We start from the raw sequence: 16,481 nt of genomic DNA, 5'->3' as shown, positions 1-16,481 counted from the left end.
CCGTCTTTTAATAACGCTTGAACCGTGATGATTCCAACCAGTACTAACTTAACTATTTTTTCCAACGTATTCGCTGTTTTTTTCTTTTATTTAATTCATATTATTAGTATTTTAAAATTTTTATCTGCATTTCGAACAAAATAAATTTTATTCCTCTTCCTTTATAATAAATTTGTATGTTATGACAATATTCGACGTTCGATATAAATATAAAAAGGTTGTAAATTATAGGATGTGCAATAAAAAACGATATACTTCAAACATTTATTTTTATTTGACGTTTCATAAATAATTACGACAATATTAAGTTAGATTAACAACAAAGAACCTAGAGAGAAAACTAGTTGCAACTTTGTCAAAGGAAAAATTTTATCCGTTAAAAGAGATTGCTAGAAAAATTCTCCGTGCAATTTACTATGACAAAGTTCCAATTATAATACAACAGCTTTGGCAAAAAGACTTGGCGTTTAGTACAACTTACTTCTAGAAGAATCATCTCAGTCTTTCAATAAAGATATATTTGACAATAATGTTTTAAGACTAAAATGGGTTGTTCACCTTTCGTGTATTTTCAAACGTTCGAAAATCCATAAGTTATGACATGCCAATAAAAATGATTCACGAAAGGTTAAAGTCCCAAACTATACGGTACAAAGTTAAGACTCCATTTAAAACTATTCTATAGATCTAATGTAGTTTCCTTATTGATATGATTCGAAAGTTTAATTTTGGAAACAAAATAAAATTTCCTAGAAACACATTGTATTTTCTAAATTGTTTTGAACTCGTGGTAATTAATTTTGCTAACAGATTATTTTTTTACTATTTATGACTAGAATGTTGACTAGTTATAATTGTATGACTTCATTATACAATAAACCAAAATAGATTAAAAATACACAATCCTTTGACCAACAATTTTATACAGGTGCATTCTTAAAACAAAGTTCTGTGACTTCATAATAAAAAAACAATGTTTACAAATATTTGTTACAACAGAAAGGTTAAACATTTTAAGATTTCACAAAATTGGCAGTGTAGCGCTGGGATCACGAAATCGAATTTTTAACATAGATATAAAAACACGGACGAAAGAAAATTAGCACGATTTTTCGAATATCGAAATTCTCGTTTTTAATATTGATATACGAAAAATTTAACAAAACATTTTTCATTCGAATTACAAATGTTAATATTTCGATTTACATAGCCGTTAGCAGAAAATGTTCCCAGTTCTTTTTTTAAAAAAGTTTAACAGATTAAAAATTTGCAGCAAATATTAGTCGATTGTATTGAAACAAAGGTCCAATTTTTTATCTGTTATGCGGAGTTCGGCAGTGGCCTGAAACAACATGTTGATTTATTAACACGTGTGAAAAGGGCTTGGATTTTATTTTTGATAACTATTTATCTGTGTAAAGTCTAATATAAAGAACAAAATGATACAAAATAATATATTTTTTTCCTTTTTTATGTATACTAATATTAATAAATGCGAAAGTATCTCTGTCTGTGCTCTACAATTAAACAACTGAACACAATTTGATGAAATTTTGTATGAAGCTTAAACCCCAAGGTTATATGTCATATGTCATATATGCTACCCTTTATGCGTGCCGACTAATACATAAAACGCGAGCGAAACGAAACTACATGTACGTATCAATCTCTTCATTGATTTTCACGCAGCATAAACACTATATATTGTGTGACAAAGTAGCTTGTCTCTCCCCACCGAATACGTTCTGAGCGGAGGTGCGATCTCATAGGAGACACCCTCAGGACGAACGTCACTCTCGAGCCCAAAAGGGTTCACCCTAAGGCAGAGTCGTAACACTCGCCCCAACGTTCGGTGACGCTGTAAAGGCCAGTAGGGCTAACAGCAATACTCAATCAAGATACAAAAAAAGCTTGTCTCAGCTTGTTTTTAAAAAAAAACATAACGTCAGCATCGTTGACGCCACGAATGTCAGGGTTAGGAAATTAAACGCAGGAAGTTTTCTTCTTTGATTTATTCCAAGCTGAGGAGGTCCGATCGCTTCGACGGCTCGAACGAGCCTCTCCATACCGATGGGCGCGCGGCCTTTTATAAAAAAATTAGGTGGGGGAACTATTCACTCGATATAAAACCTATTTACGGATATATATTGTTAATTTAATAATCAAACAGTTTTCAATCATTAAAATAATAATTTCCGGACACGTGTTTTTCTTAAATACGTGGTTTCGGCCGACGATGTGTAAATTGATGAAAAAGACTAACTGCTAAGTTTCTTGCCGGTTATAGTACAATTTAATTTAGTGTAACTTCGATTCACAGGGGCTTTGAAGAGCTTGCTAGAATAAAGAATATTTTGATTGTTAACTGTATTATAAGTGTTAGTAGTACAGATTTTTTCCTTTACAATTAAAAATTAAACGTAATCCACATCATACATTAACAGCCTGTAATGTATATTTGTTTTGTGTTTGGAGCATATTCCACCACGCTGCTCTATATGCGGATTGGTGGAATACACATGTGGCACAATTTCATTGAAATTAGACTCATGCAGGTTTCCTCACGATGTTTTTCTTCACCGCCGAGCAGGAGATGAATTTAATTATTAAACATATGGAAATTCAGTGGTGTTTGCCTGGATTTGAACCCGCTATCATCAATTTAGATGCACATGTTCTAGCTGGGCCATCTCAGCTCAGTATTCAAATAATTATATTATTTATAAATATTTACTTAACAACAAAGATTCCAATCATAATATTAATACAAACACTTTAAATAATATCAATAAAATTATATATCATGTAAAACTTTGTATTGAATAATATTGTTATTAAGTTCCGGCTTAAAAGCATCAATTTAATATAATCATTTTTGACGTCAATTAGTCTGTTTTGAATAAAATAAAATAAACATAACTAATTTGTCATATTAATTTAAATTACTGTTTATTAAAGTTACATATTTTAAAGTAATTTCCTCGACTGATATAAAAATGTTCTCTGGAAAAAAATACGGTACAAACAACGCCAGTTTTTTTTTAGATAGGCAATTTATTCGCCTTATGAAGTAGTCTATACGGCCCAAAGCTCTGTAAGCAATATTAGCCCTTATATCGCCAATGCATCACTTGGGAACTAAGATGAGTTCCTTGTGCCTGTTACACTGGTTCATTAACCCTTCGAACAAGAATAGAAGAATAATAAATATTGCTGTTTTTCATGAGTGAAATCAACCCAGGCTGCACATAGCCTATCAACAGCTGGTTAGCTATCAAATTAATTAAAAAAAAAAAAAAACTAAAAATATATAATTTAAAGTTTGTTTTTCATGCAATCTAAAAACAAAACTACCTCGCATTTATTTAAATAGAGACTATTTCAAAAGATTAACATAATGTTTAATAATAGGATAAAGTAATGAGCATTTTGTTAAATTACTCACTAACGTAAAATCTCCTTTCAAATTGCTGTTAAACATTAAACTAAGTAGGAGATCGTTGAAAAGTTTCCATAGAATTATTCGCATAGAATATGCAACGTGATAATATAATATACATGCTGCAGTTCAGTGAAATATGAACTAAATATCGTTATTAAACACTATTTTTTTCACATGTTGCCCATTGCGAGTTAAGACCCGGGCAAGCTCCACTGAATGTGCTTAATTTGTGTTTCTAATTCGTGTTGTGCTCGGTTTTTGTTGGATGATAATTGGCTAAGAGTATCCAACCTACATTGGAGTAGTGTGGTGGAGTAAGCTCTTAAACTTTTCCTCAATCAAGATAGGAGATCTTAGCCTTAGGACATTTAGAGGCTATTGGTGTTACTCATGTATAGTATCCGTATAGTATTTCTAAGTATAAATACTTAATAGACATTTATGCCGTTTCTACTTAAAAGTTACGGCATATAAATATCTTGTTATACTTGACTAAGGCAACTCTCAAAGTCCCAAGGTCGGTGGGGCCTTGGCGATGTAAGGATTGTTTAATATTTCTTACAGTACTTCTGTCTATGGGCGGTGCTGACCAAGTGGTACATTTGCTATTTGTTTTATTAAAATTATTAACATTATTATGATAAACAATAATAATTTAAATAAAATATTTTCAATTTTATTAACATTATTTAATCAAATTAAACCGGGAAGTAATTAGTCAGGAATTAATTTATTGAAACTTTTCAAACCGAGCTTTTAACTAATAAGCGAGCGATTATTGATATTCGAATAAAACAATTTATTCATTCGTAGATTTTGATTTTGATTTATGTTAGTGTTTTATTTGAATCTCAAATATCGAAGTAAATCCGAACAAGTGTGAGAGAGTCTCTTATAGAGTGGTTCCGCAGGTGCTATTGTGTTTCGCATTAGATTTGTTTATGCACTATGACCGATGCTATAGTTTATATTCTATCTATAAGCGTATTTGACATGAATTTTAAGTGAAAATCGTCACATGTAGTCAATGAACATATTGCTTAGTTTGCGAATCGAATATACCGTTCGGATAAAATTTATATAATCGTTCCGACCTTATTCCGAGCATATTGTCATTGGCACGTCGCCAGTGCGTTTGGTAGGTGGTAGGTAGAACACGTTTGGCCCGATGCCTTTAAATTAATTTTAATCCAGTCGTGTTTTTGGTGCTAAAATATTTTGTACTATTATAGTTGCGGCTCGTGTCTCCGTGTTTATACATATAAAGGAACAGCTAGGATTACCAAAAAAATAAAAAAAATATCCAATATCATACAATCAAAGTCATCAAAATATGTAAAACGACAAATTTTCACAAGTACGAGTATATCGAAGTACGATCATCGTCAAATAAACGAGACGATTCAGATCGTCATTAAAATGGTATCAAGCAAAGCGCCAGGAGTTTCTAAGTATCCGAAGTACCTAAAAATATGGAGCACGTATTGAAAATAAACTTTATCTGAATAAATTTTAAGTACATTTCACATAATTATGTATATATTAATGACTTATTGTAATATTTCTGAAGCATTTTAGGGGTTGACCTTAGGTGTAATGCTAAAAAAAGTCTGTATACTTCCTTGGAATACAAGCTTGTTCTAAACCAAATTTCATCTAATTCGGTTCAGTAATTTGGCCGTGAAGGAGCAACAAACAGACAGACAGAGTTACTTCCGCATTTATAATATTAGTATAGAAATAGGATTATAATAATAGGAAAGTGTTGAAATTATAGTTGGTCGGCGTGTTGGTTAGTTGGTTACAAGTGCTATCATGGAACTAACTAACTAACTGAGAGACCACTTATATTGGACGCTGGTACTTATGATGAATGTTGGAACTTTGGTAGCATTGGCGAAAACAATAATATTTTAATGAAAATAAAGTATTTAATATAAATACCAACCGAGCCTTAGATTTCTCCCTGGTTTGATAAAAGCTTGGTGTTTTTTTAAAAATATATGTAGGCAGACGGACAAATGGGCCACTTGCACGCCAATGCGCCACCAACCTTGAGAACTAAGGCGTTAATTATGTTTTTTGCCAAATATTACTGGTTCGCGAAAGAATATCTGATGAGTGGGTAGTACCCAGACGGGCTTCTACCAAGCTCTACCACGAAGTAAAGAGTGAGTGTTGCAATGTGTGCAGAACTAACCAGGTTTTTTTTAGGTATACTTACGTCTAGGCAATCCTGACACTGTAGCTTTTGACGTGCTGTCGCTGTCATCAGATTCGGATCGAGTTTGGAAACTGGTTTCTGTAACAAATTTAAAAAAATGTAGATATTTTATGTATAATAATTTTTTTATGACGTTTTCATTAAAAACATTTGGACTCTGAAGTGCAGAATTATTTTTTTTAAACATAGAACTATTTTTCATACATTACATTTGCAGCCTGTAAATTTCCCACTGCTGGGCTAAGGCCTCCTCTCCTTTCGAGGAGAAGGTTTGGAGCAATATGCTCCAAACCACCACGTTGCTCCAATGCGGGTTGGTGGAATACACATGTGGCAGAATTTCGTTGAAATTAGACACATGCAGGTTTCCTCACGATGTTTTCCTTCACCGGCGAGCACGAAATGAGTTATAAACCCAAATTAAGCACATGAAAATTCAGTGGTGCCTGCCTGGGTTTGAACCCGAAATCATCGGTTCGCACGCGTTCTAACCATTGGGCTATCTCAGCTCTCATTTTTTAAATATTTTAGTTAATTATGAATATATATTTTATGTGCAATGTTGTGGGAGTGATTATCTGAAAAAGAATGGGCGCTATTTGATTTGACTAATAAGCGCGCACCGTTCTATTCTAGCCGTCAGATTTTTTTTTTCGATCTGATCCTCATTATCCAGATTTAGGACAATATATCACACTACGATTAGAGGGGCGGAGAAGTCACATTAAACGCAGATGAAATCGCGCGGAGCAGCTAGTTAATTATAATAATGATAGATTCAATTGAACAAAGACGGAAACAACGCGAAAGATCGAAATAATCTTTGAAGCAATAAGAAAAAAACATAATTATTCCGATTTATTAAATCGTAATTATGTAAGAAACGTAACGGAATATTTCCAATACATATGAGTATATACAGGGTGACTTAAAGATGGGTGCAAAGCTTTAAGGAGAAGCTAGTATAGGCAATTCAAAACTATTTAGGCCAAGGTTGTCATAGACAAAGTCTGCCTATTTTTTTTCTAGCAAGAAGCAATAAATTAATTGTATTTTTTTTAAAATTAAGAACATGCGTTCATGTACAAAAATCCTTGACTATACTGATGGTCTTTGAGGAGTTACTTTTCTGCAGCCTGGCTATAAAATAATGCTTACAAAACACATTATCATCGGAGCTGAAACTACATGTAAAGTATCCACTTCGTAAGACAAGAGGAAGTGATTTTAACACATCTTGCAAGGTTTGAAACAAACTAAAAAACATTGCAATTTAAATAAATGCCTTTATAAATTTGTTATTTTATTAACAGTAAAAACGATACAGGTTTACATTACATAAAAAGTTTCATACCATTTTGTTAATATCGAAAAGTTTAAAAGCACTTTATCGAAGTAACTTCTTTGAACGAAACAATTTATCGCACAGTGATCAATCAGTTCACTTGTGGGAAAATACGGGAAATACGGAAAGGCGAACTAAATAGAACAACGGAGTCATTAATTTTATTAAATTAGATCAAGATTGATGGTTATACAGTATAGCGGTGAATTTTGAGGCCACGAAACGGGAGGATTTTTTTTGCTGTTTAATTACTATCTGAAGTTTTTGCACCTTTATAATTTATCTTTGTAACTCACTCGCCGAATTCACAATCGTAAACAAAAAAAAAATTAAAATCTATTAACAAATTATTTTGTAATATATTCACGTAGTGTCACGATCGTGTTTTGCCCGGAGGATCGGAAATGCGATTCAACGGGGAAATGCTGCTTCTACGCGGTCATGACTTATACAGTAACTATTTTTATTTAACATTTGTATATATTGAAGGACTTGATGTTAATAATTCTTATATTTAAAGTATAACTTGTTAATAAATGGCTTTCTGTATATTAAAAAAAAAGTTAATTTGCGTATATCTCTCTCTCTGTGGATTGTATGACGTTTATCACGTAAAAATAATATTTCCATCCGTCTTTTCTTCAATGTGTGTGCCTGTGTATGTTTTGTCATCATTTATAAACATATTTTATTTTATAGAACTATGAAAGTACAAATGAAAGTAATATATTTAATTAATTACGTCATTGAAATATTTGAATACTGATTTGTGTTATGTAGCGAAAATTTTCAATAAACAAAGCAAATTATGTATAAAGTATATTATGTTGCTTTGTAAATATTTGAAATGTATTTGTATTTTTACATTTGGTATCGTATACTAATTCATTTAATGGTAGTACTATTATAATGTTGCATCATACTTCACGACCAATCAGAGTAGATGTTAGGTCTTGAATGGAATCGAGGCGCCATTTTAATGTTTTTGGGAGGAATAACATAATATTAATAGTGCTCTGTAACCGGGTTTTGGGAATATGAATGGCAAAACGCTGAATTGAGGTGGATCATTCGGGAAGTTAATAATAAATAATAATTTTGTTGAGTGGAATTAGATCGATTATACTACGAAGTGAATAAATATTAGGAAACTTCAATTAAATTGTATTAATAGTGGCCTGTAGCCGAATTTTGGGAATATGAATGGCTGATCGCTGGATTGACGTGGTTCATTCGGGAAGTTAATAATAAATAATAATTTTGTTGAGTTGAGTTAGATCGATTATATTATGAAATGAATGAACATTAAGAAACTTTAATTAAGTATGTAACAATTATTATTTTTGTTTTACGCTCGAATTCAATTCTTAAGATGTCCACCTAGAACTGTAAAGACTTATGATGATGTCAAGAAAGATTATGACTATTTTCTTCGTGTAATTTTATGAGATAAAACGAATATATAATTTTGGTAAAGAAAGAAGTTACTATAAAAAAATTCACAAATAAAATAAAATATTTTATTATAATAAGAAAAAATATAAATAATTTATAAGTAACATTATGTATTAAAAACATGCTTCCAGTATATTTTTTTTTAAATATATATAAAAATGAAATCGCTATTTGCGTTGCCATACAAAGTTACGATATGGTAAATAAAACTTTTGGAATTGCTTTCGTTGACAGCTTTATAAAGGCTGGAGATTTTATCGATACATGAAAATGGTTGTTATAATCGATAGATAATCCAAATTGACTCGTAGGTAGTCAGACATACTAAATCGAGGTCTGATAAAATATTCTGGCAATTTTTTTCGTGATATTTACTCATTGAACTCAAAACTAAAATAAGTGATTTTTGGGCTGGTTACTTTCGCCTAGAGAACTGACATTGCGAATAAAAGGAGAAATGCTGCTGGCATTCTCGCAACCAAGTTATGTGGTCATAATTATTGGGTGTTTTTCAATTCCAATTGCTATATAGTATATGGTCCCTTATGTATTTAATGTTAATATAGCGTAAACGTTATCGAAAAGATAAATTTGACAATTATTGCGGCATGGACCAGCATTGAAAAGGTTTAGGTTTACTAAAAAACAGGCAAAAAAATTGGATGAACTGTGTGTTTGTGATAAAGAAGACTCCGAGATTGATACATATATAAATGGTAGATAAAGGACTAGGTATATTAAGATAATTATTTTTTCATGTCAATGTCCAAGGGCGATGGTAACCACTTTCCATCAGGTGGCACATCTGCCAGACCATCTATTAAATGACAAAAAGATTTCCGTTGTAAATTTTTTCATCGCCAAATACTTCTCGTACAGCGAAAAAGCACAAAAAGGGAAAGATTGTTAAAATATAAATATAATATATAGAAGACATATTTATCGTTATATGACAAATTCATATACAATAGACGCCAGGTAAACTAATTGGTTAATGAAATCGGGTAAATTCCCCCATTTTGGTATACATGTGTACTAATTTATCGGCACTGCTGTGCAGCGTTGGAATCCAATTATGAAATTGCGAATCAAAATCAAGATAATTATCGGCATATGTCGTAGTACAAGATAGAAACATATATTATTTTTCCATACACGTAACGAAATAAAACAATATTAATTAAAACATTCCATTTCAATAGGTTTTTATAAGTTTCTTTTGGAATTTAATTTAACGTAAATTTGTCACCGGTATCGAATCGACAATTTTTTCCAAGAACGACCGCCAATAAGCGCTCGTAGTGGCGCTTGTTTATTTTTAAATATATTTACTGCTACGTTTGTTCCGCGACTTTGTCCGCGTGGAAGTTTAATTGGATTTCGTTAACAATATAACTTGGTTTAATTTTTTTTTCGTCAACTACTATTTTATTTCATTACATCAGTTATTTGCAGCGGAATTCGACAGAGTGACATTAAAAACATACATTTCAATTTTAGGTATTTGTATTTAATTAGAGAAGATTCATTAGCCATATAACATAATATATGTTATATGGCTAATGAATACGACTGTAATACAATAAGAAATGTATATTTAACAGTTATTACATTAATAGTAATAATGGTGGAAGTTAATGTCACATTACTGGGCTAAGGCCATCTTGGGAGACCTTTTCTAATTCTTCAGTAATGGAGAATACTGAGATTTTATGACAACGAAATTCAAAAAAATCCTTTTATTTGAGATGTTATGTCCGGTAACTTTATGTTACTTCATTTTTTTATTATAATACATTAGCAGCCTGTAAATTTCCCACTGCTGAGCTAAGGCCTCCTCTTCCTTTGAGGAGAAGGTTAGGAGCATATTCCACCATGCTGCTCCAATGCGGGTTGGTGGAATACACATGTGGCAGAATTTCGTTGATATTAGTCACATGCAGGTTTCCTCACGATGTTTTCCTTCACCGCCGAGCACGAGATGTATTATAAACACAAATTAAACACATGAAAATTCAGTGGTGCCTGCCTGGGTTCGAACCCGAAATCATCGGTTAAGATGCTTTTATCATAATATTCCATCCCAATTCAAAATAGAACAGCAAAATCGTAATTAGCTTAACACGTTGGTTTGTCTAATAAAATCGAATGAGAACGAATGAATAAGCTCTTATTACACGTAAATCTATTGAATTTTGAAACTAAGTGTACTTTCTCTCCAATGATCAATGAAGGCATAATCGAGTTACAACAGAACAAAGTCCACGTATCGTGGGCACATAGATTTCTGAGCGAACTCATATTTCAAAGGAATATACCCTTTGTGAGGATGATTCAATTTTAACTGTACCTTGTACAGTATGGTGTTGTATCTCATAGTAATTGGAGCAACGGAGGACAATAATTGACACACAGGATACGATTTATGGGACACTGGCCGAGAATTTGAATTTCGAATTTAGCGTGTATTACAAAGGATATCAAATTTTGAATGGTAAAAATATGAATATCTGGATGATACTCATCAGTTGGGCGAGAATTTGAATGTCGAATTTCGCATGTACAAGTATACATACCAACATAATAACAACAAAGGACACGACTTTAAAAAAGCAAAAAATAATGTCTAAATGATTGTAGAATAAATCGGATATCATTTAATTTTGGAATTGAGAACGTATTGCACATGACAATAAATGCCTATTTCAAAATGGTATACACTAATAAAAGAAAAAAATGCTGTCGATGTTTTTAGATCGTTCGGGTATGAATTTGAATTTAGAATTGTTGAAACTTTAAGAAATTTCACTTTATTTGTTTAAAATATAGGACTTTTCCTTTTAGAATTAATCAATCCATTGTAATGAACCGATTTTTATTTACTTAACTTTATTGACCGCAAGCAATAGATGCTTGGTAAAAACGTTTTTACTAAGTGTACTTTGTCGGTCATCTTGTATGAGCTAAGGAGATACTATCACGAGAGAGAGATCAATATGCTAAAAATGTATGAACAAATATTACTATAATAAATAAACACTATAAAAATATTAATATTAATACAAAAAAAAATTTGTTATTAATGATAAAGTTTAAATAAAATTAATGGGTTTCTTAGTTTATTTGGTCGAGAATTTTAAGCAATATATAATCGACTCGATCACCTATTTCGAATCGAAATATTTAGTACATAAGTATTTAAAAAAGAAAGAAATTATTTTTTTTTCAAATTGGTTTTTAAATGACGTAGTGCTAAGGTACAAAAATAAAAATATAGAACCAAATTGATTAATCTGAATCGGTTAAAAACATATAATAGATGAAAATGTACGGTTATGTTTGTTCATTCCACATACAAATGGCTTTAAATAAATTCATCCGTGTACCAAAATAACAATGTAACCGGAAATTGTTCCCTACGTTTGTAATGTGCGCTGAAAACGAAACATTAAATTGAAGATGGATTTAGAATTTATCTAGAAAATGGACTAATATAAGAGACTTGGAATAAAGCTTTGTGTTTCCTTTATACGGCAATTTATCTTCGTGTTTCAGACAGCGGTGGCAGGGCTTTGAACAGGCCCACCTGAGTGGGTTGAACCCTCTTAAGCGTTTCCCAATTAGCAGTTACAGTTAATATTTTTATTATTAACAATCAAATAAGAATAAGAATAAGAAAATGTTTATTCAGGACAAACATACATTGCAAACATAAATAATAAAAACCATAGGAAATTAAACATTAACTAATGACCGTAAGAAAACAAAAGAAAAAAGAACAAAAAATTAAAAAATAATAAAAACACGCAACAAATTTATATAAATAAACAAACATAAATAATTAAGTAAATCTTAACTTATGATGTCTGCAAACGTGATGTGACCCGAAAAGGTGTATCATTCAGCTTTTATGTTGGGTTAAAATCCAACGCCGAAAGTTAATATCGAACAAAGACGGATATGTTTATTATGATATGTATTCAATAAGGATTTTTTTTATATCATAGATGGCAGTCGAGCAGGGGGCTCACCAGATGGCAAGTGACCACCGCCCATGGACATGTACAACACCAAGGTTGCAGGTGCGTTGCCGGCCTTTAAGGGAGGAGTACGCTCATAACATAATTAAATTATTTAAAAACCTTTGAGAATAATTAAATGCGGAGAAATTAAAAAAAAACGAGATGCGTCTTGGGATTCGCGGTCGAAACGAATTTACTTTTGCTTTATATTATGTATTATATGTCAGATAATATCAATTAAATTAACCAAGTTTGAGAATAACTAAATGATAAGAAATAAAGTTGTTATTAAAAATTCCCATGTGAATTAAAACTAATTTAGTACACAGTATGTGATAGACAGAGATAGAGAAGGAGTCGCCTGGATGATTGATTTTTCCTTTCGTTTTCTGCCAGTTCACTCTACCGCAAGCCGAGTAAGAGAACTGCTTCCCAAAAACATGAAAATACAAATACAAATAATATTTTCATAGTAGCTATATAATTTTATTTAATACCAATTTATTTATAAAATATTAATAATTTGAACACATTTATGAATACACTTGAAATAGTAATAATTCTAAGTCAAAAATCTTTAAGCCAGGAGAACATAATCGTAGCAGTGATCTTAAATTCCGTTTAAAATATATATTTTTATTTTTGATGAAATTGGAAGGCAATAGAGTACCTGATGATAAGTGGTTAAAACCGTCCAAAGTCATAAGATGACGTAATTTTAATCATTCCTTACATCTCCAATGCGCTTTGGGAACTAAATTGTTATGTCCCTTATGTCTGTAGTTACACTGGCTCATTCACCTTTCAAATCGGAATAGAACAATACAAAGTATTGTTGCTTAGCGGTAGAATAACTGTTGAGTGTGCTGTTCGCAGTTATTTACCTGCGCCTTGGTGGCAGGGCTAAGTGCAAGTGCTGGGTGCAACCACTCGCTCATAATACATTCAAACATATTTAGTATTGTTTTATACCGGTTGGAAGGGTGAGTGAGTGAGTCAGTCTAACTACAGTCAAACGAGATTTAACATTTTATCCCAAGGTTGATGAGGCATTGGTGATGTGAGTAATGGTCAATGTTTCTTACGATAACCATGTATTTGGGCGATGGTGACCACATACCATCATGGTACATTTGCTCGTCCACCAAGCTATCTTACAAAAATACAAAATATAAAAGAGAAAAAATGCTTTTTCCTATCTCATTAATAGTTATGACGTTAATACAAAAGTATATTATGTACAGAGACAGTTAAAGTATTATTATATTATACATAAAATCTTTTAACGGTAACTCGAGATAAACACCGCATCAAGCGTCAACTTAAAAACTTAATTCAAGTAGTAAAATGATTTTCGCAAATATTTAAATGCATTTTAAGTGGAGAATTATGGAAATTACAAATTTTATTTTATGTATATAGGAAATATTCTGATTACTAAAGGACAGTTAAACTGTACTAGCATTATTTCACAAGGGACGTAAAATCTTAGTTCCGAAGGTTGGTGGAGATTTTTTGATGTAAGAGATGATTAAGATTTCTTAACGTGACAATCTATACGGGCAGTGGTGACGACTTACCTTCAGGTAGCCTATAGCCTAACTACCTGATTTAAATATAAAAGATAAAAATATACACCGTCTAGCTGATTTTTATTTGTTTTGTGCAAACTTGTTAGGTAGACACTGCCCACTCATCAGATATATCGCCAAACATAGTTTCAATATTTGTGTGCCTTGTGTCACCAAATATCATTAAATTCATCATAAATCTTAAACTAATAGCTGACGTATCATAAAGGAAACATTTACTTTTTGTGAAATCGGAATCTAGATTCCGATAAACGTTTCGAAGGGGCGTGGATAATCAAAAATCGGAAACCGCAGGAGCTGCTCGAGGAAGTCTCGGAGCCGTTTTAATCAAAATAGGAACTTCATGGTTAGTTTTCGTCGCATAATTATTTTCTTAGTCGGAAATTTAATCCATTGATTTTAAAAGTATAAGTAGATCTAATATTTAATTTAAATTGATACGGCTGATATAGAATACGGCGCGCTAATCATTGATTGGGCAGCAGTTCATGAATTATGACAAACATTAATTCGTATTTAAGGATGGCATATAAGTTATCATAGACCTTCACGATTCGTGGGGGTTGGTTATCAGGCTAGACGCATTTGTTATTAAGGATTATTTCATAAATTGATTTATATTATTACTAACTGAAGCACAAACTTCCAAGCCCCTTTTTACTCCTTTAATGGTCCACCCCTTTGTAAACGGTTTTGTAACTCCCGTTCTTAGCGGATGTCTACCCCTTATAAAAAACCTACCTGCCAAATTTCAAGTTTGTTGGTGTTACAGTTTCTGAAATTTCGTGATTGATTTTATCTGCATAGATTTTATGTCAGAGCCAACTTCGATGTCGATTATGTGTCAATGAACTCGTTTTTTATTGTTAACTGAATGCTAGGTAAATACTCACCAGTATCAAATCTAGGTCTGCTCGGCAGCCTGCTAGGCAGATCTTGGTTTTCCACGTGATCGAACGTTCTGAATCCAAGCGCGAATTCCGCGTATGGACTGATCTCGAACATTTCTGTGAAGTAAATATAGTGATTAGATATTGAATAACTAAAGCCCATTTATGTAGGTACCACCCAGTCTTCAAACATGCTACCATTATCGATCTCAATTCTCATACTTAGAAATTACTATGTTTTGAATGGACAATCTTCAAAATATTCTTTATTCAAGTAAACTCATAAAAGCGCTTTTGAATCGTCATATTGCAGTGTTCAATTAGATGCTACCGGTTCGAAAACTAGATTCTACGTAAAGAACCGGCAAAGAACTCAGTAGTTACTAGAAATCAATAAATACTAAGTCTTCGCTATTTTAACTGTAATATAATCTTGTATCGATATGCCTTATTTATCAATGTATTTTTTTTTTGTCATAAACTTTAACTTTTTTTTGATTTTTTATAACACCAATATATATATATAGGTAGTGGTGACCACTTACCATTAGGTAATCAATTTGCCAGTCTGAATAATCTAGCGGATTAAAAAAGTTATGGATTTGCGTCATATGAAGAATATTTATTTTTCGATTCAAGCGCTTCACAATGGACCATTATATAAGCAAGCCACTAAACAAATGCATTCTCTTTAATGACGATGTTGTTTTAAAATGTGGCAAGCTAAATACCGAGCGTTTAATAGCACATTGAAGTATGGCGTGTCATACCTTCCAACGTTAATGTTTCCGAACGGAGATGACAGCATTTAAACTCTCAAATTGTATCCTGCTAGACTGCTTTCTTATATAAAAATTACTGTTTTCATATTTCACACTTTGTATGAGGCATTTATAATTAATTTGCGAAATATTATTAAGTATATAAATTAAAAATATAAGTACAAACCATTTTTACTTTTCCTCGGATGAACGGGCGATGTGTATATTCGCGGAGTGTGCGCGTAACGCTCCTTGTGCTCGGAATGTGAGGCGACACTCTCGTTTCTGGATTTCACTTCATCGGCGATGGAATGACGATACTGTGATGCATAATTTTGTCTGCCACGGAAATTACTCTTGTTTAATAAGCAATATGTTTGTAATCAGCAATACAACGGTTTCTCGGAAATTATGGTAAAGTAAAAAGTAAAATAACAACCTCGTAAATGTCCTACTGCTGGGCTTAATTGGATTGGATTAAATGGCGATCTCGGAAATGACGCAAAAATATTATGTTTTTTTTTTTTTAAATAATATCAATGAGAAATGGTGTTGTTTAAAACTGGACGTGTTTAATAAATAAATTATCTATATACTATTTAATTTATTTAAACTCTCCAATTATTTTATTAGTAAGATTCTATGAACTAGTAATTTTTAAATTATTAATAATTAATTAATATACGAACACTATCGCTTATATCGTAAGAGCCGTTTACGCTGCGGTTTTCGCAAATGTGTTGGTTCTTT

At 32.0% G+C, this 16,481-nt stretch overlaps 1 protein-coding gene across 1 annotated transcript in view; it reads right to left on the bottom strand.

Annotated features, from left to right (window-relative positions):
- Nucleotides 1–252: 252 nt before the first annotated feature.
- The window catches only part of LOC113401871 (cell adhesion molecule Dscam2-like), a 90,523-nt gene continuing 74,294 nt past the window's right edge, over nt 253–16,481 (bottom strand). The window contains exons 29-32 of the mRNA XM_026641946.2: nt 15,919–16,070; nt 14,974–15,087; nt 5,667–5,744; nt 253–1,342 (exon numbers count right to left, since the gene is read on the bottom strand). Of these exons, the coding sequence (XP_026497731.2) occupies nt 1,314–1,342; nt 5,667–5,744; nt 14,974–15,087; nt 15,919–16,070 (373 nt within the window). The 3' untranslated portion in view covers nt 253–1,313. The remainder of the gene's footprint in view (nt 1,343–5,666; nt 5,745–14,973; nt 15,088–15,918; nt 16,071–16,481) is intronic.

Source organism: Vanessa tameamea, chromosome 23 (assembly GCF_037043105.1).
Source record: "Vanessa tameamea isolate UH-Manoa-2023 chromosome 23, ilVanTame1 primary haplotype, whole genome shotgun sequence".
Lineage (NCBI taxonomy): Eukaryota > Metazoa > Arthropoda > Insecta > Lepidoptera > Nymphalidae > Vanessa > Vanessa tameamea.
Note: the sequence above shows the minus strand (reverse complement) of the source record. Positions and strands in the feature narration are given on the sequence as shown.